Below are 25385 nucleotides of genomic sequence, written 5' to 3'. Positions count from 1 at the left end.
CTACAACAGATAGATTTTAAGTAATTATAGTGATAGACAAAAAGTCAGAGTTAGTTACCAAAAGAAAAGAAAATATAAGCACGCAGTCTAAACTCTCACCCCTGTTAGACTGGGCAACATCTAGATTAAACAGTTTTTCTCACCCCACTGGATATTGCAGTTCATAGTACACAGATTTCACCGTTGAAATCTGGCCCAGTCTCCTCTCTTGGAGTCACAAGTCTTCAGTGTCCTTGTTGCTTGCAGCATAGGTGGGGCAGGAGAAAAGGCCAAGCATGAGGCCCCTGTGTTCTGTTTTATATCCTCAGTCCCATGTGCTTGTAGAACATAATGTCTTGGCATTGCTGAGTCCCCAAGCAAGGTTGAGCAGTTCCCCTGTGGTGGTCTCATGCAAGTGAGTCATTGAATTGTAGCTCCCTTGCTGGACAATGGCTGTTGATGCGTTGTTTGACACTCTGCTTGGGCGTTGGTTACTCTTCTTGCTGTAGTCTTCTGGGGGGCTAATATCTGGCTGATACCCCAACTTATAGCATGCTTTAGTGACAACCATACAACACAATTCTCATAACTTTGTATGCATTAATTATATACATATATGGATAGAAAAATGACTTTCAGCAGATCATAACCTTTCCCCAATACCTCACACTGCCTGCTATATATGCAAGATCACACTCATATATAAATGAGCAATATGGGGGTTACAGTGCACTCCCCCAAGATATAGAATGTCACACCATGTTTCCGAAAGGTGTCATGATTTAATTTTTTTCTTCCCTGTCCGGTATTCTTTTCTTTGGTACTTTTTATTCCTGTTTATCTTCATCTGCTGAACCACATGCCCCTTCAGCTAGATGAGCATGGGTTCATTGGTTTCTGCTTCTGTTCTTGCAGCTTCTCAGAGGTCCATTTTCAGTCCCGTGTTATTTTGACTCCTTCTGAGTTAATGCCCTTTCTATAGTCTCTTTTTGATGACTCCCTGCTTACCAACTAAAAGATCTCCCTCTCTTTGTTTGAACCCCATCTTAAAATGTACTTCCACAAGGCCTTTCAGTAGTAAGTGTTGGCCTAATTCTACTCCCATTAAAGTCAATGAGCACTTTTGAATATCTCATCACCATCATCGTTACCCTTACATAACACTTAGATTTTTCAAAACATCAACTAATTAACCCTCCCAACTGCTCTGTAAGGTAGGGGAATTTTATTATCCCCAGTTTACAGTTAGGGAAACTAAGACAGAAAATGAAAGGATTTGCACAAGGCCACAAATCAGGTCAGTGTCAGATTCAGGATTAGAACTCAGTAGTTCCTGGCTTATAGCCTCTGCTCCTGGACTCCACTGCCTCTCAAACCATATTGCCTAAGAAATGTATAGTATATTTAAATATGAAAACTATGTTTAAACTTCATTTTGTACATCTGATTTAGGGCCATATCTTGCAAACACCTATTGTGGGGATCAGGCATCTTTCATAGCCTATATACAAATTCCACCCTCATTATTCCATAAATTCAGATGAGCGTTTAAAACATAAATCCCATATTGTTCATCAACTATGCATTTTAAGATGATGAGAGGTACATTTTCTTTTTAAATATTTTTTGTATGCTGTCTGTGGAGTTCTGTAGCTTTACTTACATACTCTTAACCTTCCTTCTGTCTAATATTGACCTTTGTAAATGCACAGAAGTATGGGAAGCCATTCAGATTAAGTACATTGGAATACTTAGATATTGGAAAGAATACCTAACTATAAAACGTAGCACTTGTAAAATCTATACATCATGCTTTGAAATGGATGTTGTCTTTGCAGTAATCGCACCTCTATATCCTCTAGTGTATCAAGTATATTATCCAATTCAGTAAGGGTATGCTCTATACAAAATTAGATATCCATTTTTCAGATTGTATAAAGAGTCTCATGCCTATTGAAACAAAATTACTACTTATTTTATCAAATGGAGCATCTATTGAATCAAATGGAATCCCCAGTGAAATCATTTCAGTATTAAGTCAAATATAATATTTGTTGAATACCATATCATGTAATTCTATAGTAGCAAAGACTGCAGCACGTCCCATGGTCAGTAATGAAAAACTACTGTATGTGCTCAACAATGCCAACTCCCAAAACTGGTGAGATAACAGTATACAATATAGAACTGAAATAATTATACTGAGGAGTTATCAGAAAATGCACTCATTGCTAGTATTTAATAAGCACAGAAGTGATCTCTGTTCTAAGGACCTTATAATCTAAGGCCCAGTCTATACTACAGTTACACTGGAGCTAGGGAACCTTGTTACAACTCATTGTCCCTTTATCAATATGATTAAATCCAGTCTACCCTACCTATTAAAGTCATGTTTGTAACCAGTTTAGGGGACAACTGAGTTATACAACCAAACATGGTTGAATTTGTAGTGAAGACAAGCCATAAAGGCTGTATTTTGCAAACACCTATTATTGCATCTCCAGGAGTAACAAACAGGAGTTTTGGCTGCAGATCCAGTGCTTAACCTAGAGGGTCTTCATGAGTGGCATATTTGGTCTGTCATTGGACAGATGCAAAGATGGAAAACTGCTATATTAAAAAGAAGAAAACAGTGTCTAGAAAGGATTTAGATTTTATACCCATCAGAACAATGTGGTAGTGTTTATCTGTCATATAAGGAGTTTGTTGGGTAGTTAAAGATCAGTTGTGAAGACGAATTGCACTTAACAAATGATCTAAATCAAAGATTAAACAGTTGAGAGCACCGGAGTAGCTTCTCTGTTGCCATAAAGAAGTCAGTTTGTTCTTTGAGGCAGGACAGTGGGGGCACAGAGAGTTGCTATCTATCTAAACATCTATTGTTCTTTCTATCTTAATTATTTAGTCAGTGTTATCCTTATAGCACTGTCATAAAAATAAAGGGAAGGGTAACCACCTTTCTGTATCCAGTGCTATAAAACCCCTCCTGGCCAGAGGCAAAACCCTTTCATCTGTAAAGGGTTAAGAAGCTAAGGTAACCTAGCTGGCACCTGACCCAAAATGACCAATGAGAGGACAAGATACTTTCAAATTGGAGGGGGGGGGGACAACAAAGGGTTTGTCTGTCTGTGTGATGCTTTTGCCGGGAACAGATCAGGAATGCAGACTTACAACTCCTGTAAAGTTAGTAAGTAATCTAGCTAGAAATGCATTAGATTTCCTTTTGTTTAATGGCTGGTAAAATAAGCTGTTCTGGATGGTATGTATATTCCTGTTTTTGTGTCTTTTTGTAACTTAAGGTTTTGCTTAGAGGGATTCTCTATGTTTTGAATCTGATTACCCTGTAAGATATTTACCATCCTGATTTTACAGAGGTGATTCTTTTACCTTTTCTTTAATTAAAATTCTTCTTTTAAGAACCTGATTGATTTTTCATTGTTCTTAAGATCCAAGGGTTTGGGTCTGTGTTCACCTGTACAAATTGGTGAGGATTCTTATCAAGCCTTCCCCAGGAAACAGGGTGTAGGGCTTGGGGGGATATTTTGGGAGAAGACGTCTCCAAGTGGGCTCTTTTCTGTTCTTTGTTTAACACGCTTGGTGGTGGCAGCATAGGGTCCAAGGACAAGGCAAAGTTTGTACCTTGGGGAAGTTTTTAACCTCAGCTGGTAAGAATAAGCTTAGGGGGTCTTTCATGCAGGTCCCCGCATCTGTACCCTAAAGTTCAGAGTGGGGAAGGATCCTTGACAAGCACAAACCACTGTTCATCTCTGTGATGATCTGGAGTAGGAAACACCAGCAGTAGAAATAGATGACAACTAATACACTAAGGTGAAATCTTGACCCCATTGAAGTGAATGGGACTTTTGTCATTGGCTTCATTGGAATCAGAATTTCACCCCACAGTTGGGAAAGTCTAGGTCCAGATCCACATCTGAACTCTGCAGCTGCCCTGTATTTCTATAACAGACTGAGCCAAAATTCTAAATCCAGATACTTGCTGCATTTTGAGGAGATTGGCTATAGAATGGCTCAGCTCAGGCCCATCTTTAAACAGCAATAGAGCTGAAGAAAGGAAAGAATTTTGAAAATTGCAAGGAGAAGACAAATTGTCTTGAGGACCACATCCCCTTCTCCCCTTGCTTCATTTCCCCCATCATCTGTTGTGAGTCAAGCAGAGTATGAAGCTGGTGCCCTCTGGGAGCTCTTACCCTCTGAAGAGTATTCTGTCCTTTTTTGTGTCCTACCAAGTTGTTGCTTCCCATTGCCATCCCACACCACTTTTCTGAAGACCAGTGGCTTAGTTTTCTACCCAAGTCTGTTGTCCTTGTCCAAGTAGTCTGAGTTTCTCATAAATACAGTCATGATTCTCCATTTTAAAAATACCCTGTTGCATTTTTAGGTGCTATTGAAAGTCAGCAGTAGATGTGGGTAGATGGCTGATAGACAACATCCCTAGCTTCAGAGAGTTCATGTAAGGCCTTGGAGGAAGGAAAGCATCCTAATGTGGTACAAGGCCCTCTTGAATAGTTTTCTTGTATACAAATATATTCTGGCCCAGGCCTGTGAACCAGCTTTCAGTATATTTACGGGAAGAATTTAAAAGCACAGTGTCACAAATATTTTAAAACTATGGATGTGAAATTGGAAGCAGAAACTGAACACATATGTCCTGCCTGGCCCATAAGAGCCCCACTATTATGGGAGCAGGAGTACACAGGAAAACTGGCTGTGTCATAGAATCAAAGAAGTGTAGGGCTGGAAGGGGCCTTGAGAGGTCATCTAATCCAGTCCCCTGAACTCAAGGCAGGACTAGGTAATAACTAGACCATTCCTGACAGGTGTATGTCTAATCTGTTTTTTTAAAACCTCCAGTGACAGAGATTTCACAACCTTTCTAGGCAATTTGTTCCAGTGCTTAACCACCCAGACAGTTGAGAAGTTTTTCCTAATGTCCAACCTAAACCTCCCTTACTGCAATTTAAGCCCATTGCTTCTTGTCCTATCTTCAGAGGTTAACGAGAACATTTTTTCACCCTCTTCCTTGTAACAATCTTTTATGTACTTGAAGACTGTTATCATGTCCCCTCCTCAAGCTTCTCTTCTCCAGACTAAACAAACACAATTTTTTCAATCTTTTTTCATGTTTTCTAGGCCTTTAATCATTTTTGTTGCTCTCTGCTCTCTAATTTTTCCACATCTTTCCTGAAATGTGGTAACCAGAATTATATACAATATTCCAGATGAGGCCTTATCAGTGCAGAGTGGAGCGGAAGAATTACTTCTTGCATCTTGCTTACAAAACTCCTGCTAATACATCCCATAATGATACTTTTTTTTTACAACAATGTTACATTGTTGACTCATCTTTAGATACAACCTACAGAACCCTTTCTGCAGTTCTCCTTCCTAGGCAGTCATTTCCCATTTCATATATGTGCAACTGATTATTCCATCCTAACTGGAGGACTTTGCATTTTTCTGTGTTAAATTGCATCCTGTTTAATCTTGTTTTGTGTCTTGGCCCTACTAACTTTGTGCCTACATACTTGTGTTGTTTGTTTATATTCATCCTTTATAACTTGACCTAGTTTCTACTTTTTGTAGAACTCTTTTTTGAGTTTCAGATTATTGAAGATCTCCTGGTTAAAGCCACAGTGGTCTTGTGCCATATTTCCTGTCTTTTCTATGAGGTGGGATAGTTGTGCCCTTAAGAACATCTCTTTGAAAAACTGCCAACTCTCTCAAACTGTTTTTCCTCTTACAGTTGCTTCCCATGGGATCTTATCTACCAACTCCCTGAGTTTGCTAAAGTTTGCCTTCTTGAAATCCATTGTCTTTATTCTGCTGTTCTCCCTCCTACTATTCCTTGGAATCATGAACTCTATCATTTCATGATCACTTTCACCCAAGCTGCCTTCCACTTTAAAATTCTCAACCAGTTCCTCTTCGCTATTTGTCAGAATCAAATCTAGAACAGCGTCTCCCCTAGTTGTTTTGTCCACCTTCTGAAATAAAAAATTGTCTCAAATACATTCCAAGAACTTGTTGGATAATCTCTGCCCTACTGCATTTATTTTCCAACAGGTGTCTGGGTAGCTGATGTCCCCCATCACCACCAAGTCATGTGCTTTGGATGATTTTGTTAGTTGTTTAAAAAAAACCACAGCCACCTCTTCTTCCTGGTTAGGTGGTCTATAGTAGACCCCTACCATGACATCACCCTCTTTTGTTATCCCTTTTAGCTTTACACAGAGACTTTCAATTAGTCTATTTCCTATTTCCATCTCTGTCTCAGTCCTAGTGTATACATCTTTGATATGTCATGAGTTTTTAATAATGTGAACAGTGTTCCCCAGTCAGAAGGCTGACTTTTCAATACAACTGTCCCCTCAGTTTTAGTAAAAAAAAATATATTCCTTAGTATCTCCAATTGTTTATAATTTCAGTAGAATGGTTCATGTAACATATGGCAAAAAGATTATTCCTGATTAAAATCTATAGTATTTCACATAACTTATATATAAACCTATTTTTTCATTGTTATAAAATTCTATAGGACTCTTTCAAAGTATCTGCATGACAGTTCATGCAAGTATTTCTATGAATTTCCATGACAGTTTCTCTTTCTATGAACACCCTTGAAAACAAAAAATCCTATTACTAACGACTATGGGAAATGAATAAAAGGGGTGAAATAAGATCCAAAAATTTGCAATTTTTATTAAAATTGATGTTTATCGATGCTTTTTTTGCATCGTGCCTGTAGGTCTGTTTACACGCACACACATACTGAAGTGAGCTGTAGCTCACGAAAGCTTATGCTCAAATAAATTTGTTAGTCTCTAAGGTGCCACAAGTACTCCTTTTCTTTTTTGTGAATACAGACTAACACAGCTGCTACTCTGAAAACTGTCCTCTCTGTTTGTGTGCATGGTATGGTAAGAGTGTGTATGTGTGTGTGTATGATACACACATATAGAGGGAGGGAGAGATCACAGTACTCCATGTGTGTATGTGTATATCATACCATGCATAGTCCACTTGTGTCAACCTAAATTTTGGGGTGTTCTTCTATCCCTAATAGAGAGCACAGTCTTTCTGTAGTATATTGTGGGAAAAGAGAAGGAGAGTGTGGATAGATAGATAGATAGTAGGTTATATTTATTTTTCATTAACATCTTTTTTTCCCCATCTGCTCCGATTCACTGTCTCTCCTAAGCAGAACATGAACCCAGTAACATTTGAATCACACTTTCAAACCCACATTGGAATGGGATCAAAATTAGGCAAAATGTGTTTGCCCATCCCTACTGCTACATTTCACAGAATATATCTGATATTAACATTCTGAAACTTCATTACAGTGACAAAGATTCCAATGAGAACAGACAATGGCACAAATTAATCTATTCTTGTGACAAAGACTGTAATGAGAATGGGATATAGTTAAAAAAAATTAAACCATTCTTCTTACAATCTCAAGATTGCAATCTCCTGGTCCCCCTCAGATGCTATATACTCCAGTGATGTATCACTTAATCGTGTCAGTTTAACAAAGAATTTTACTTAGCTCTTGCTATGAGGCTGGCATACATTTGCTTTGACTTTCCACAGCTAAGCTGTTTTAAAGGAATGCAGTGGGATTAATTATGTTTTTTAAATCACTGTATATATAAACAAAATTAGAGAAACATTCTGGCAGTTTTTTCTTAGTCAGCTGCAACTAGCACGTATAAAAAGGCACTCAGATTTTTTTGTTGTTGCTGTTGTTTTTTGTTAAATGAATGCTTGGAATTACTTTTAGTCTTCAGCCAGATCAGAGCTAACTATAGGTTATTTTAGGAAGTCAGAATCTGGCATTAATTTATCTGTAAGTCAATGCATCTAATGCATGTTGTTGAAAGCTGCTCAGTCATTCTCTCTTTATTATTATTTCATGTGTGAGATGAGGGTCAACTGATGGTTTTTTTCAGAGGTTATTTTTAAGGGTTTACACTTGAATCAGATCATTTTCAGCCAGGCTAAACATCAGCAGAAATGTGTTAACATCAATGCAAGGCAGTTGGTTGTTTTAACCCAGTGCATTAAAAATAGTGCTTTCATGGTTTTGAAAGCTTCTTTGACCCACTCTGTTTACAAGTTTAGTACTTAAGCATTTCCATCTGTTTAGATTTGTTTTTCATTCAAATACTAAAGTACAATGTGTTGGCATATGAATATTTTTTATATCTGAATCATAATTAAGCTTTATTATACTGTTTCATTTTTTAGCTGCAGCAGCAGCAGATATGGCCTATCATCACATCCGGCCTCCAATAGGGTATTCAATTCCCAAGCCCATATCATCACTGTTAATGAGGGGCTGGAATGCATGTCCTGAGGTAAGTGCTCCCACTTTTTTAACCTATGAAGTGGTGATTACTAACGTTTGTCATGTGTAAATGGCTATTTTGCCAAGAGCCTCAGAGAGAAGATGAGCAGGTGCATATTTTTATATTTGCCACCTTCCATTTTTCTGGCTTTAGAAGGCTCCTAGTTGTTATGGTGACCTGGCAATATAGAAAGCGCTACAACAGAAAGGCTCACACTTGTTTTGAGGAGTCTCTTACAAATGAATTCCTGAGGACAAATCTCTATCCCAGCATAAACCCCTGAGGGGAATACTGATTCAGGCTTGGAATTTATGTCAGTATAACTACATCACTTGGGGTGTGCTGAATGACCCTAGCCCCAGGCGTAGGCAGAGCTACATCAAATAGAGGGCTTCTTTCATCGGCATAGCTACTGCCTCTCAGGGAGGTAGAGTACCTAGACTGGTGGGAGAAGTTATCCTGTCAGCATAGGAGTGTCTTCACTACAGCAGCAGCATTGTTGTGTAGACAAGCCCATAGCGTCATGAAACAATGCAGGCTGGGACTCCCTTCACAAAGAAACCTAACTGGTATCATAATTAACATCTTCTGTTTTGATTCCTAAATATAAGCTGGGTGTCTATATCGGTAAATGACTTTAAATCTTCAAGGCCAGGCTCTGGGACTCTAGCTCCCCATTCCTGCAAGCTATTCTGCACTGGCAGACACCGAGCCTTACTGACTTCAGTAGGGCTCTAAGAGGGCACAGGAGATCACCACTGCAGAGCAGATTGAAAGAAGTGGGTCTCAGGATTTGACCAGCTATGTAAGGGCCCACATACTATGTGCTAGATATCTATCTAAGGTATCTAGATGGTGCGTAGTATCTGAGCACCTCACCATATTAATCCTCCCAGCATTCCTGTTAGGTAGGAAAGTGCAATTATCCCCATTTTATAGATGGTGAACTGAGGCCTAGAGAAGCCAAGCGACTTGCTCAAGGTCACACAGGAAGTCTGTGACAGAGCAGGGACTTGGACCCAGATCTCCCAAGTTCTAGGCTTGTGCCCCTAATCACTGGACCATCCTTCCTCCTCAGGGACTATGCCCCTGACTCATAACCTAGAATGCTTTTCTGAGACACCATTCACAGAACACTTGCAGACAGCTTGTAAAGCAGTCTCTCAATGGTTTTAGAGAAGACAGAAAGAAGGAAGGACACTTTGCTCTCTCGATCCCCTCTCTGAGCTTGGCTTCTGCATAGCCCATAAGCAGGATTTTGCTCTTACAACTTCTCATTTGGGGCTAAATTGTAACTTGGCCTGTGTAGGCATATGAGGGAGTAAGGACTCCCATTATACCTCTGTGTGGGCTGCCTGAACTGGCAGTGTGGGCACATATGAGTAAGAGAGCACTGTTTACTCCACCCTCCATTGCAGGTGGTTGGAGAGTGGGCTGGGAGGGGTGAGGAGTGGGCAGGACCTTGGCTCTAGAAGTCCCTCCTCCATGCATTAGCAAACACAGCTGATCCTGTTTAACAGGTTTTATATTTACTGCTGACATAAGCCATCAGCCAACTGCTATACCTCTGCCCTAGAGCAAGGTGGTAGTAAGGAAGGATTTGAGACTCAACAGCATGTCTCTGAGTCACAAAGTCTCCTACGGCTAATAGGAGGGTAATGTTGCTCATGCACTACCTTTGCTCAGGGCGGTGCTTAAAGTCTCAATCGAGTCCTTAATTTGTTTAATATTTGAACTTCACATATAAAAGATATTGATAGTAACGATGTGAAGGCAATCTGGGTAGATATACCATACATCTGCTACATACTGACTAGTTGTGGGGGATGCTAAACGCACCTTTCCTTTTGCTCATTGTGCTTACTTTATGGTTAGGGTTTTTCTGCTCTGTTTTGTTTTCCAGTCCCAAATGAATCATATGCTTTGGCTTTCTACTGGGTGGGAGAAGGAATATTTTATTTAATCTTGCAGACAGACACAAAAGGAAGAACAGGAGACGGAAAGGAAAACAGAGAAACCAAAGGGCTGAAAAAATAGATTGATTGAAATGCAAGAGAAAGGGGTGGCAAAAAGAGGTCTGTAGAGAGAGGAGAAGTGGAACTACAAGAGTCTGCAAATAAAGGAGGGAAAAGGAAAAATGTAGATGGATTATGTGGAGAAGAAAATAATTATTTAGGCATGCAACAAAAAGCTTTTGATATTTCCATTATGATGCCAGTATTACAATTTATACCAAAGAAGTGGGAGGTTGTAGCCTGTTCTGATGGCCCATTTCTAAATCCTCTTTTAAATTGGTGGGTTTCTCTTCTCTGGACAAAATGAAATCCATATATTCAAAGAGAGGGTCCAGGTTACTCCACAGGTGCTCAGTTATATTTTTACAGGGCACTGAGGCTACTGTCCAATGTCCCCTGCCTCTGTATTAGTACAGTACTAAAAAAAAATGAGACATGTAGAAGTCAGAACAAGAGGAAGAAAGCTAGATATTAAATTTCCAGTTAATTTTTCGGGAAATTAATACTTTAAAGAGTCCCTACCCTACACAATAGTATGGGACACACTGTGGGTTGGTTGAAACAGGGTAAATGGCCAGCAATCATGAGTTATGAGTTTTCATAACTCTTGTGTCTGAAGGAAATGGGAAACAATATTCCAATTATTTGGGACATATTTTTATGCAAGTGATTTATGGACTTGGCCCCTAGTGTTCTATGCTTCTTGGTGCTTTCTACTTTTCTTAACTTGGTACATCTCTTAAGTGGGATCTTTTCTTTCTGTACATTCCATGAAATCTCATTGTCATAAATATACATTTTCTTTTTTATTTTGTTTCCTGCTCTCCGAGGCCCATTCTTCTCTCATAAGAAGGATTGCTAAAACCAAATGATAATGTGTTGCCTAGCCCAAGAGATCCTTCCTAGGAAGCTGATATGTTAATGAGATATTTATTTTTCAAAACCTTCAGTTTATAACAATGAGGAGATGCAAGTCTCTTGGAGCTGCTTAACCCCCTTTCTGTACAGAAACCGCTGTGTTCTTGTAGCTATTCTAGCTAATTGTTCGGAGAGTCTGAAAAGATTGAATCAGAGATCTCCACCTAGTGATTAAACATAATTTACCAGGCTTTATACAGACTGTTGCCCCAAAGACTGGGCTAAATTTCATTTAGTTCCTTTCCCCCCAAAAGAACTTAATGGGCATAAAAGGTTTTACTGCTCCAGGAGACCAGAAATCTTAGAGATCTAGGTGAATTTAAAATAGAATGTAATAGTTACAGATAAAAAGAAGATTTTACATTATCGTCAGCAAAGACTGTAATAAATGTAGCACAGAAATGTTTTAAATAGTGTAACCTGTACATAGTAGGAAGTAGCAGTGTTTATAGTAGTTGTAAATGTAATTTTGTACATTGCCTGAAATACATGCTATATATTCCAGTTCATAAATGTCAATTACTGCTCTGGTCAGTTAACAGTTCCCTGTTTTATCTTTCTCTTGTTTGTTGTTCTGAGTCTCTTGTTCTGAATTCTACTGTTTGGCTACTCTGACAATACCAGACATGTGTCTCTCTTCTGACTTCTCCTTTCCCCAGAAATGGTATTCAGTTAATCAAGTAAAATGTCTCTGGTTGGTTGGTCTTGCATTTTTTCATCACATTCAATCAAATATTGCTTAATGTTCATTGACTTGTTGAAATTTTCTGCCACAATAATGAATTTTGAATTTTCAGAAAGGCCGGGGTTGTTTGTCTGTAGTTTTGAAGAAAGCAAAAGAGGAATGTGATTGTTATTTGAGTTATTTTTCTCACTTTGTTCTGACTCTAAAGGTGATGTATTAGCATATTCAGCAGATGGTGGGTACAGTGTAGCTTTTGGAGCAGAGTTTTCAACATTGTTTATTCTGCTAGGAATTAAAGGCACCTCATTTTCTACCTCAAAACTAATGTCTTTTAACTCTGGTAATACAGAAGGTTCTTTGTGCTCTTCCAGTGGCATTTCACCTTCTTCGTGTATATTGTTATCTTCATCAGGTTGATTGTTTTGAATGTGTTGCAAATTCAGCACATTCTCCATGTGCATATTATTGTTTATCTGAAAATTGATGTTGCTACATGGTAGTATATTTCTAGTTTTAGGAGAACTGGGGATATTGGATGTGTTAGACATAATAGACACTTTGACAGTGCTTGTACAAAATAATTTACATTTTTCACTCTCCACATCATTCTGAGTTTGTGGTATATCTTCGGCTATACCATCCACGTTCATTTGTGTGTCTGGGATTAGCATTTCAGACAATGACTCATTGTTATGAGGTGGCTGTTTATTTTCTCTCTGTTCTATTTTTACCCCATCATCTTCAGTGTTAACTGTTCCATGCTGGTTATCAGTATTGTCAGTTCCTTCTTTGCTACTACAAATTAAATGCTCATTGGCTTCAGTATACAGAAGCAAACTACTGATGTGATTTGGATGCTCTGTGGGAACAAAATATGTTTCTGTTGACATTGGGTTGATATCTGGTGGAATCTGTGGTATAACAGTGAAAGTATAAGATTCCACAGCAAGCAGATTTCCTTCTAATGATTCATGTTCTTTAACCTTTTCACAACTCTCCAATCTTTCTACCCTGTTTAAGTTTTCACTCTGGTTTTCTAATATTCGGTTGTCCATCTGGCCTTGATTGACGTTTTTTACTGTATCCTCTATAACTGATTTTAGTTCCAAATCACATTCACTGTTGGGATTTTTTGTCTGCAAGTTGCCTGAGACTTGTGTTTGGATAATAAGAGCTGAAGAAGAATCCCAATCTTCTTCCTTTCTTGTAGTCATCTGTGAATTTTCATACATATATGACTCTGTAGTCCCTGTGTCTTCTTCATTTACTTCTCTAGAATACAGGGATATGGAAATATCATTTGCCCCATTTCGTGAAGTATTTGCTAAATTCTGAGTTGCAAGAGATACAGTTGGAACAATACTTCTCACAATCTCCTTTGCTGAGGGTGGAGGTAAGTTACTGTTGTACATTACAGCTTCTGCAAGAACAGATATGAGAGCTTTAGAATTTCTTGCATCAGAAATATTCTTAAAAGAATAAGGGACACTCACTATTGGATTATTGCACTTTTCTTCAGACAATTCTGCTGCATCAGCACTTGTTATAATAGTTGCACTTTCGGCCTTTTTGCTCTTAGCCAAGATCTGCTTGTCAGAGAATTGCGAAGCAATGTTTTTGGAATAAATCTCCTTCTCTTCTTTGGTATCTGGCTGCTCTTGGGGAACTACAGAAGACCCTTGGTTTGATTTTCTTTTTTTTCTTGTCAATTCTTTGTTGGAAGCCTGTGACAGTTTTTTCTTGGATTCAAATGGTGGTTCTTTGTGTTGATGGTTGGATTTTTGTTGTGGTTTTTCACTGCAAGGTAATTTCTCTGGGTGGATTCTCACTTTTCTGAAGGGATGTAAATTTATTTTTACAGTTAAAAAGGCTTGTCCTTTAGTTTTCATTTTACTCTTCCAGTTGGCTTCATCTTTCCTCACGCAGGTTTTCCTTCCAATATCTCCCTTAGCAGAAGACAATTTACCTTCTTTACTTCTTACTTCTGAACTGTTGTGCTCTCTGCTCTCCAAAGTGATAGCTTGGTTTCTTTGAACATTCTTCTTATGAGATCCTACCTTACTTGAGTCCATCATCATCGCATCCAACCTGTTTACTGTTGCCAGATCAGGTACATAAAAGCTAACACTTTTTGGTATATATCTTTTCTTAACTCCTGGTGATAATGGCATCTCTTCATCACTCATAAAGCAATCTTCTACTACTCTTCTATTAGCTTTGATTTGCTTTTTCTCCAACTTTAAATTTTTCCTGTGATTTTCTTTCTTTTCTTTTGTATAGCCCTGGAATTTATAACAGTTCACATATTTACAGATAAGGGAGTTGCGTAGATGCAAAGAAATATTTTTGCTCCTTTCCAGCAATCCACATTGACCATCATGTTGTGATCTATGACTTTGTAAAATCTTTTGCACACAATGTTCTTTTGACTCCACTGGTGTGCTAGGTGCTGATGATGAGCTGGTAGTAAAATATCTTTGCCTATGATGTTTTAAACTCTTGTCTTCCGCTTCTGATGGAGACTGCCACGATTCATTTGTTAAATGCTTTTCAAGTCTCTCTCTTGCTAAGGCAGGCGCAGAAATTGCACATTTTCTAGTAAATGCGTCATGCCTTATATCTGCTGAATAATAAATGTTAGAATTTAGCACATGAAAGAGTTTTATTACACTGACTAAGCATATCTTTGGAACACCTATGTATATAGTGCCAAAAAAGCTCTTTCTGCTTGTGGCATAACACCAACATTTAGCTAACTTCTCAGTCCAATCTGGGTAAAACATTTTACCTCTATAGCACTGTGGCCATTATATTCACACACTGTGGTCACATTTTAATGAGTTGAATTAAAATTAACTGATAGAAGTTCAGAAAACTTCAATCTTAATCAGAACTATCCATATAATAATGTGTGTGTTTATAATTTTGTTAAAACAGTATAGCAATATCTTCTGCTGATATTCCGTACTGTCTGGCATGTAGAATACTGCATAAAGATGCAACAGTATTTTTCTGACTCATGCCAACAGGTAGATGTTGTTAGTGCCACCCAAAATATCAGCAAGTTAGGGGTCTGTCTGAACAGGGAACTAGGGACATGGTTGGAGGTGATCTGCAGGGATAACCCTAGGAATAGTCAAGCTCAGGAGAAAGCTTTGATTAAGTCTGTTTTGTTGTTGTTGTTGTTGAAGTGAAATAATAAAGGCCAACCAAAAGAATGGGTAGGAACCCCACTTCCTTCCTCCCCACTTCCTTCCTTCCAATTTATCTTCACATTCAGTTTACCTTTGTATAACTGTACTTGTTTTTTCTTCAGTGACATTCCCTGCTCTTACCAATCTAGTGTCTTGGGACAGCAAGGTGCATTGTCATATGGGAATTTTGAGTTTGGAAGGAAATGAAAGAATCTTTATGGCAAAATTTTCAGAAGTGCTTAAGTCCCATTTTCAAAAAAGATTTAGGAGCTTATGTCTCATTGAAAGATCAGTGGAACTTAGGTTCCTAACTGCCTACATTACTTTTGAAAATGAGTCTTAGGTTTTTAAGTCACTTCAGTGCTTTTGAAAATGTTATCTCTAGTGCCTAGACTGATAGAACTTGGCTGCATCATGCAGGTGATGTACTCAGAGTCCAGGCAGAAAGTACCATAGGAACCATTTCCCCATTCTTTTCAGTGAGCCAATTCACACAATATTGATGTTTTGTCCTTTTCCCATCCACTGGTATAAGAAGAGAGGTGGAGCGGGTGATCCCTCAGACAATAGAATGAGAACAAGCAGTAGTGTCCTTGTAGATCATCCTTTAGGTTAGTAAAGAGCCCACAGTGATGGTGATGGGGGGGGCAGGGGGGAATCAGAATTACCTGCAGCCAGCAAACCAAGGGCCAGATTGCGAAATCTTTATTCCAATAATGAGCAGTTACTCAAGGGAGCAGTAGCCCAATTAAAGTCAATGGGACTATTTGTGAAACTTGCTCACCAATGTGAATAAAGACTTCAGAATCTAACCCTTAATTTCCTTCTCATGAAGCCTTGAGGGTACTTCTAGGTGACATTTTTTTCAGCAAAACTTTTTTTGGTAAAAAATGCGGATTTGGCAACACTGATGCTTTTTTCCAATTTGTGTTGGTTTTGCAAAATTGTTTGTGTCAAAAAGCCAAAAAATCAAACCCACCACAAAACACTGCATTGCAACACATTTTAACATGAAACATTGATCTTTTGGTTTGAAACAACTTTTCTTTTAAAAAATCCAAAACCTTTAAAATGGTCAAAATTGAAATTAAACATTTTGTTTTGGGTCAAACAAAACATTTCTACCTGAAATGATTTTGTTTTACTTTTTGATTTGCTGAAAATTCTGAAATATTTCATTTTTGGTTCCACCCAAACCTGTTTTTTTCCTGATTTTTTGGAATTGCTAACAAACTGGAAAATCCATTATTCACACAACTCGAGTGAGAAGTGTTGAGAACCTGCATCTGCCATTAACTCCATTTTGCTCACTACCTCTCGTGATGTAGCCTGAAGTCTCCATCACTTTAACCTTTTGGAATATCTCTCCCAAAGCTCTGCCTTTAGCCCTGAATATTTCATAAAAAGGATTTAGTTTAGTGACACTTCTGAAAACAAATGAATAAATCCAGATTTGTTTTCTATCCTAAAAGAGCTTAAAACTCCTATTTTAAAATAAGTAGCAACTTTAGAAAATAAATTAATAAACATGTGGCATCTGTAGAATAACGTGGAAGCCTGGGGAATAAATCTCTACATTTAAAAAGGAAAACAGATAACGTGTATGAAATAAATATATTACAATAACATTTCTGGTTATTAACTAAACCCATAAGTTGCTGGATATGAGCTGTTGTCATAGGAGCTCTCAAAGCAGCTAATGTGCTTCATGTTCTCCTGCGTAATTCACCTAAATTAAGAGAGATCACAAAATGAGGAGGGAGAACCAGAGGAATAGCCTGCTTAGAGTTATTTTAATGTTGTGGCAGACTGGCAAGATTTTATTGTGTTTGAGTGTTCGTGAGGCTTCCTGAAAGCAGTGAATTTGCAAGACCATGAGTGTTGCCTCAGTGAGCTAAGGAGGGAAGTCCATACCTAGGGACCAGTACGGAAGCAGAGGAGAGGGAGCAAAGGACATGAAGAGAGATATCTAGAAGGACTTCATTTACTGAGAGAAAGCTCTGCCTCCAGAAAGGATATTCACGTAGGGACCAGACTCCCTGGTTGTGAGAGCACATGAAGACCTGGTCAATAGCATGAACACATTATTTTATGATTTCCCCAAACATCAGAAGTTTGTTGTGTTTTCTTTTTAAAAACTTGTTAATGCAAGAAAAATTATATCCCCGGCAGGGATTGTGGCAGAGGCAGGTATTTTCTAACACCAACCACAAAATTAGTGTGCCTTTCTTGTCATCATGGAAGGGCACTGCAAAGTCACTTTATTGATTTGTCACCTTCCGTAAGTAGTATTAGCTGCGATATCATTACAAGATGGAAAGCCACTCTAGAGTTAGAGCCAGTCAAATGTCAATATCAAATGCAAGTATCGTCCCATTATTCTCATTTGGGTATGTGGGGCGGGGGTGTTTCTTCTTAAAGACAAGCTTGCTTTTGAGAAAAAGCTTTGAGAGTGTTAAGGGGTACTAGGGAAACATGATAGTCTGCTTTTTGTAGGACTGCCCTGCTCAACAAACCAGTCCACTTTTTCAGTGTCCCAAAGAAGGACAGCCAAATGTCTTTCTCTTTAACATGGATCTCACACTTGCCCTACTTTAGCAAAAGCAAGGCATGAGCTTACACCAATTTCAGATACAGGAAACTTTCACCATCTTGTGTCTGGGCCTGATTCTTCACTACACTGCACTTGGTCATTTATACCCATGCAGAGTGGGAGTATAATGCTACCAAATCACCCACTTTGCTCAAGTATCAATTGCAACCCAAGGTACATGGCAGTGGAGAATAAGGCCCAGAACATTTACTTTTGTATCTCAAATTTCATATTGCTGCCTGCCATTGGATCCTGTCAGTACCGTCTTTAAAAATAAAACTCACCTTTATCAGTCTTTGAAAGTTCCTGCAGCACTGTAGTCTGTAAATCTTCCCACTGCTCAAAGGTGCTTGGTTCTGTAACTCTTCTGTGGAAATCTTTTGTTAGGGCGCCTGCTTCATTTGTTATAGACATATTCTCATAAGGCTCTTGAGGACATGATTCTACCATTCTGCATTTAAGGCATAAAAATGAGCCACTCTTTTTGTATGCATTCTCTCTTTGAATGCTTCTGAGTGGTGTGTCTAGCCCTATGGACATAGCATCTGCCTTTACTGTTGCTTGATGCCTGTTTTCCTGTAGAAGTGGCATTTCCCTTCCAGACCCCACAATAGACGTGACCTTTATTTCATTTTCCTGAGTTAAGTGGCAGTTACAGGATCCCTCAATGAGGTAATTTCTTGGCTCATGACCACACTGGGATTCATCTAGAATTCTGCAACAGCAGTTTTCTGATGTGTATTCATTTGCTTTGCCTTGTTGAAGTTTCCAGTTAAGGAGGGCTAAAACTAGGCAATTGAGACCAACAGCTCCTGTGACATATACAAGGTTCGTCAAAGACACAATCATGTACCTAAAGGTATAAATCATCCAATGTTAAACATACATGTAGGAATGTAATTAATTATAATTGCTATGGTAGCTTTCCTGCCTTACAGGGATTTTAAAATACAGAAAAAATATCCAATTAAGCAGTGAATATTTTATCTGTATTATTCCATCTTTCCATAGAAGTATCCCATGCAACATTTTCTACAGCAATTATTCAAGAAGCAAATATATTTGTAATGACTGGGGATTTCTTTAGCAGAAGGGAGAAGCTGAGACTCCATTCCTTCTGTGGTACAATTACTGAATTAAAGGGGTGCTGTCAAATCTGATAGGCACAAATTCCCTCGCCTATTTCTAGAAAGGTCATTTTACAATTTTGAAATGCCACCCACTGACTCCCAAATGAAGGAAGCTTTATATAAACTCTTCAAAATGAAGTTAAAAACAGCTCAAAAAACCCAACCTCCTAGAATGAGCAACTCTACAACAAATGCGACACGTAGACAAGAAAAGGATAAGTCATATATAAAATTCTGTACTGACAGCCGACATTCAAAAAGTATTAAGGTGGCATCTTTAAGCACTCAAAATCAGGAAATGCCAAAATTAAGCCACAACCTTAACTCTGCCTGCTTCTGTGAATGCATTACCATACTATGTTTAATTATATCATCACTGTCTCCAACAGGAGAGTAAAAAGTCATATGATTTTTTACAGCCTTAGATATATCTGTCATCTTGTATTAATATGTGAGGTGTGGGGGGGCTGCATATAGGGGGTGGGTTGGTAGCTCTCTAGGGCCTCAGTCTGTAGCAGTGCACAGGTGATGGTTGGTCGAGGGGCCAGGTCACAGGATGCACTACTGTGCAATGCTCTGGGACATTTCCTCCAGGCTGTGGATGGGGGTTGCTAGCATTGCAGATGCTACCCCATTAGGTTGGGGTTGTCTCTGTGGTGATAGAGAAAAGATTACTCCACTCTGCTGATCCCCCCCCCACTGCCCTGCCAAGATAGGGCTGAATGTTTGCATGTAGCTCAGTACAGCCTTTACTGAGGTTTTGCCTCTCTAGGGTAGAGGGGAAGCAACACCTCTACAGACCGGGACACATTACAAACAAATGCTAATTTTTAATATGGTGGCTTTTCAAAAACTAAGATCAAGTTCCTGAATTTGGGGTGCATGCCTCCTGGGTCCAAATGGCCATTCACAGGCTGGCTATGGTCATGGGTAATACAGTGAATGGTTAATTCAAGTGATAAGTAAGTGGTTGAGGTTTTTCAAGGAACCTGAGCAAATGAATGTAAGCCCTGATAGCATCTCCAGCTGCATGGTGTCCCAAGCAATATTCCAAGGCACTGGTTCTCTCTGTACTCAGCGGGAGAAGTACCACCTACCAAATCACCAATCTCATTGCACGCAGCCCCCTTGTGATTGGTTTTGTTTGTTTTCCTTGGCAGTCTCCTATCAAAGCACTGCCTAGGTCTAACCTTTCTTAGCTTGTGAAATCAAACGAGATCACAGCCTGAGGTGGAATGACTTCAGGCAATGGTATGGCTGCAGGCTAAACTTTAGATTGTGAGTAAAACTGTACCTATGTATGTACAAGGACAGCAGTTGCCAGCTGCACAGGAATCTGTGTAACATACCAGGCACAATTGTTCCTTCATTCCGCAGGGAGGATGGCAACACTCTTTATGTGTTTGATGGAATTTGACAGAGATGAGAAAAACACTGTGACCAACCCATTCCACTAAAATGATTTGTGACAGTGGCTGCTACTAATGCTGCCTGGCATGTCCCTTTCTGAATCAATACCGAATATTAGGCTAAGTGATGAAATGTTTGTCGAAAGTTCTACTGAATATACAAATGAAATTCAATGTTGATAAGTGCAAAGTAATGCACACTTGAAAAATAATCCCAAATATGCATATAAAATGATGGCAAGTAAATTAGCTGTTACCGCTCAAGAAAGAGATCTTGAAGTCATGGATAGTTCTCTGGAAACATCTGCTTAGTGTGTAGCCGCAGTCAAAAAAAGCCAACAGAATGTTAGGAACCATTAGGAAAGGGATAGATAATAAAACAGAAAATATCATAATGCGGCAATATAAATCATGATACCTCCACACCTTGAACACTGCATTCAGTTCTGGTTGTCCCATCTCAAAAAATATGCATTAAAATGGGGAAAGTTGCAGAGAAGAGCAGCAGAAAAGATTCTGGGTATGAAACAGCTTCCATACAAGGAGCAATTAAAAAGACTGGGACTGTTCAGTTTAGAAACGAGCTGGCTAAGGAGAGATAGAAAGAGATCTATACAATCATGAATGGACGGAGAAAGTGACTCAGGAAATGTTATCTGCCCCTTCACAAACACAAGAGCTTAGTGTCACCCAATGGAGTTAATAGGCAGCAGGTTTAAAACAAACAAAAGGAAGTCTTTCTTCACACAATGCACAGTCAGCTCATTGGCATAGGATGTTGTGAAGGGCAAAAGTATAACTGGATTAAAAAAAATTAAATAAGTTCATGGAGGATAGATCTATCAATGGCTGTTAGCCAGGATGATCAGGGACACAATCCCATGCTACAGACGTCCTTAAACCTCCAGCTGCTAGAAGCATTTGGCCCTGGTCACTGTCAGAGAGAGGATGCTGAGTTAGATGAACTATTGGTCTGATCCCGTGCAGCCATTCTTAAGTTTTTATAACATGAAGGTTTGTAAAAGTCTGGCCAATTAATAAATATTGTGGCCATAATTTTCAAAATTGGGTGCCTAAAGTTAGGCAACTAACCCCACGGTTGATAAGTAGGATCAGAGTGTATTCAGCACTCCTGAAAATCAGACCACTTATTTAAGAGCCTAACTATAAATGTAGGCCTTTAACATTAGGCTCCCAAGTTTGAAAATTTTGGCCTGTATTTTTTTGATATTAAGATAGTTTATGTGCAAAAACAAGTAGAGGGCCAGAGTATACATTACCTACAAAGCAAAACACAGCTACCAGAGTAACATTCCGCCAATAGGAATTCATCTTTTTGTTTTTTAGAATAGCAGTAAAGTTTTGAGGGTCTGTGTTACAGTTGGCCTCAGTTAGCTCAAGCACATTGTGAACTGTGGGGTTTTTGGAAGCTCTGCAGTTTATATCATTGGCATTTTTGAGCAACCTGATTGAAGAATTCACAAAGCTCCTTAAGAAGAAAGCTAGATCACAAAGTTTGCATGTGCAATTCCATTGATTTTGATCTAAGTTTAGAAGAATTAGCTGAGGGAGTGGAGAAAACATGTCTGGAATGAGCGCCAGCCTGTTTCGGGAAAGGTCCATTTCTTTCAGCTGTGGTAGGTGTTGGAAGGCATTTTTCTCAATGTAACTAATGAAATTGTTAGATAAATCCAGACTCCTAAGACTATCAAGACAGGTGCCAAAGCTGCTCTCCATAAGATTAGTGATCTGATTTCCATTTAGCTGCAGTCTCATGAGGCCCTTCATATTTTTGAACCAGGTCCCATAGATGCTGCTCAAAGCATTGTTGCTTAGCACCAGGACTTGCAGCTTTTGAAGCTCACTGAAGGTATTATCACTGATAGAAGAGCTTGATATTTGGTTTTGGTCTAACAGTAGAGTCTTCAGATCTCGAAGCCCATTAAAAGCATTTTCTTTAATGTCTGTAATTCTGTTGCTACTTAGCCTTAGGAGAGTTATCTTGACCAGGAGGGACAAGTCAAAGCTTTCTAATGAAGTGATATTTCCATCAGTGACAATTAAAGCTTTTGTGGTTCCAGGAGCAGCTGTAAAAAAAGGAATAGAGGCATTATCTACAGGATGTAGGCATGGGCTGGGTCTCAATCCATATCTTAACACTAACAAGGGTTGTTACAGATGGGAAAATAATTGTTTTACTTCTTCTGATTTTAAGGAAATGCTTCATATTTTATTTATTTAGATGTCTGAAATCCTTTATAGACACCCCTTCAATAAATTAATAATGTGAGATTAAATACGGGTCATCTCAGCTTGACAGGTACATGAATATTCACCAACAAATGTATTGAGGGAATTAAAATAGACCCAAACCCCTCAGCCCACTCCCCTCCCCAAAAACCTGAAGGAAAGACAGGCTTTACAGTGCATTGGATGGTTAACTGATCCAGCTTCTGGTGGACCAAGAGGCTGAGCCCCTCCTGGAGAATAGCCTAATGCCAACTCTCTCCCAGTTACAGCATTGGGGCTCCAGCTCTAGTACCCACTGGTCTCAGCTATGGCACCAGCGCATGGGGAATTTCCCAGGTGTCTACACTAGATGACTAGCTTTCGAGGTTAATACAACCCTTTGCATCCCACCCAGAAATGTTTTGGTCCCCAGATCATTGGTGTAACACGCTTACTGCATGAAACTCGACTTAATAAGCAGGCTGCAGCATTCTGCATTAGCATCAGTTTTCAAGCGGTCTCAAGGCTCAGCCTTGTATAGAGGACATTGCAGCAATCAATCTCAACATGAAAAAGGGGGATAATTGTGGCAAGGTCCCTGCATCTGGGAGAAAAGGTGACATTCTTCTTGCCAGGCATAGATGGGGAGGGGGAAGCTATTGGCCATTGGCCCTGCTTTAGTATCCAGGAGCAGCCCAGGATTTAACAACCCACCAGGTTGGACCCTTGTGTTACAAACTGTGGTAACAAAAATCCCTCAGTCTGGGGCACCAATAGAAATTCTGCCAGCCCTTTCAGCTGCTTCCTCCAACCCACCAGCATAATCTCTGTTTTGTCTAGATAACATTGCAGCCAGCTAGCCCTCATGCGAGCTCATATAAGTGCTGGGTTATTTATCATAACCTGCATATAATGTCAGAATATTAGATTTTTTATTTTATTTTTTTATCTGTGCACTGACATGACATATTTGTTCAAGAAACAGAAAACGATCTGTTCCACTAGAAGTCAAAGTTAATGCATTGCTTTCTACTGTCACTGTTGTTATTTTGGGATGAATTTTTCATTGCTTATGGAAGTGCGAAACTAACATTTTCTGCCAGACATAGTGCAGGCAAAGCACTGTGCTTGCTTCTCATACACAGCTCTGTCAGCAGGCCTCATTCCTGTCCTGCAGCACCCCTGTTGTTTGTAAAGAGCGCCCCTTCTGAACAGGCACTGGCATTTGAGCTACCTAACCAATTCATGGGCATTAATGTTTATCTGTACTAGGAGCTCAACTGGTTTTTTTTCCCTTTACAATATGATGATGTTCTTTCCCCTGAGACTAAAACTAATAAACATGAAGGGGATCTTTTCTGTTATGGATGCCCTGAGGATTTTCACATGGCAGTCCCATATGCGCCAGTGAGCAAAGACCCCTATCATATACGTGTTGCATTAAATAAATGCCTCTGCATGATCAAAGGAAAACGTCCTCTTAACTTCAAACTATGGTCCATCCAATTGGAATAATCGCTTGAGGGTGACTTGAATGTTGTCTTCAGGAGTCCAGAATGACAAAAGTGATAGAACAATAAGTTATTGCAGCATCTCTATAACACACTTAAGTTATTGGACTCTTATGACAGTTTTTAAAATGAAAATCAATAGACTGTACAGCAACATTCAAGCTAATAAAGTAAATGAAAAATGTGCTTCTGATAACATAAAATGGTGTCGAAAGAAGGCTCATTTTACTTTTGTTTGTGTGGCTTGTTCCCATTTCTGCATTAAGGAAAATCGGTTGCTTTAACAGAAAACATTTATTAACTCACTGATAGTGTCTAGGCACCCAGTCATGGAGCAGGGCTCCACTGTACGAGGTGCTGTACAAACCCTTAAAAAGAGAAGAGTGAATCTTTTTAAAGTAACCTTTTTTAGTTGGCTACATTATATGAATGACTAAATCTTCAGTTGTTCATGCACTCACATTCTTCTGACTCAGGTGTGCACGCAGCCCAATGCATAGGCCTAATGCATCCACAAGTTGGGGTGGGCAGGCGGGCTGAATGAAGAGCTACCTGTTTGCACACCCAAACTCCAGCTTGAGTGTAAATAACAGGGTTTGTGTGCACCTAAACTGGCACTTACCATTATGCACATGCTGTCAAAGATTGTTTTGCCCTAAAGATTTGTTGCTTAGTAAAAACAAATAATTTGCTCATAGCTTTCTGGGGACTTTGCCAATCTCCCCAGGCAATGGATAATATGAAGTGGCCAGACTAATGTAGCTTCTATCAGTTTTTTCTCACTCTGGATAATGTAGAGACTGGCAGTCCATTTATCTGATTCTGGGGACTTGTCCAGACTTGAAATTTATACCGCAGCACAGCTGCATTGCTGCAAATGTGCCACTTCAGTGCTTCGGTATACACAGAACCTACGTTGGCGGGAGGGGTTCTCCCACTGGCACAGCTAGAGCAATGGAAGAATTTTTCTGTTGACCTAGAGCTGTCTACACTGGGAATTAGGTCAACTTAACTATGTCACAAGGGGTGTGGACTTTTTGCACTCCCGACTGACATAGTTAAGTCAACTTAATTTTCTAGTGTAGACCAGGCCTGTGTCTCAACAACGAAGCAGCCCTTTGTGCACAAAATACTGTCTTTCCACATACATTATGGCAATTGCACACGGCATCAGGTGATGTCATCTTTAGACAATCAGATCTGTCATAAATATAAAGGTAAGGGTAACCACCTTTCTGTATACAGTGCTATAAAATCCCTCCTGGCCAGAGGCAAAACCCTTTCACCTGTAAAGGGTTAAGAAGCTAAGGTAACCTAGCTGGCACCTGACCCAAAATGACCAATGAGAGG

At 39.3% G+C, this 25385-nt stretch overlaps 1 protein-coding gene across 2 annotated transcripts in view; it reads left to right on the top strand.

Moving 5' to 3' along the window:
* The window catches only part of LOC119859694 (serine/threonine-protein kinase TNNI3K), a 194742-nt gene that overhangs the window by 130759 nt on the left and 38598 nt on the right, over window positions 1-25385 (top strand). For both annotated transcript variants that reach the window (XM_043520182.1, XM_043520181.1), the window contains one exon: window positions 8251-8360. In XM_043520182.1, coding sequence (XP_043376117.1) covers window positions 8251-8360 — 110 coding nt within the window. The remainder of the gene's footprint in view (window positions 1-8250; window positions 8361-25385) is intronic.

The sequence above is a fragment of the Dermochelys coriacea genome, chromosome 8 (genome assembly GCF_009764565.3).
Source record: "Dermochelys coriacea isolate rDerCor1 chromosome 8, rDerCor1.pri.v4, whole genome shotgun sequence".
In the NCBI taxonomy this organism is placed as follows: Eukaryota; Metazoa; Chordata; order Testudines; family Dermochelyidae; genus Dermochelys; species Dermochelys coriacea.
The sequence above is the reverse complement of the archived record's forward strand: the minus strand, read 5'-3'. Positions and strand labels throughout refer to the sequence as shown.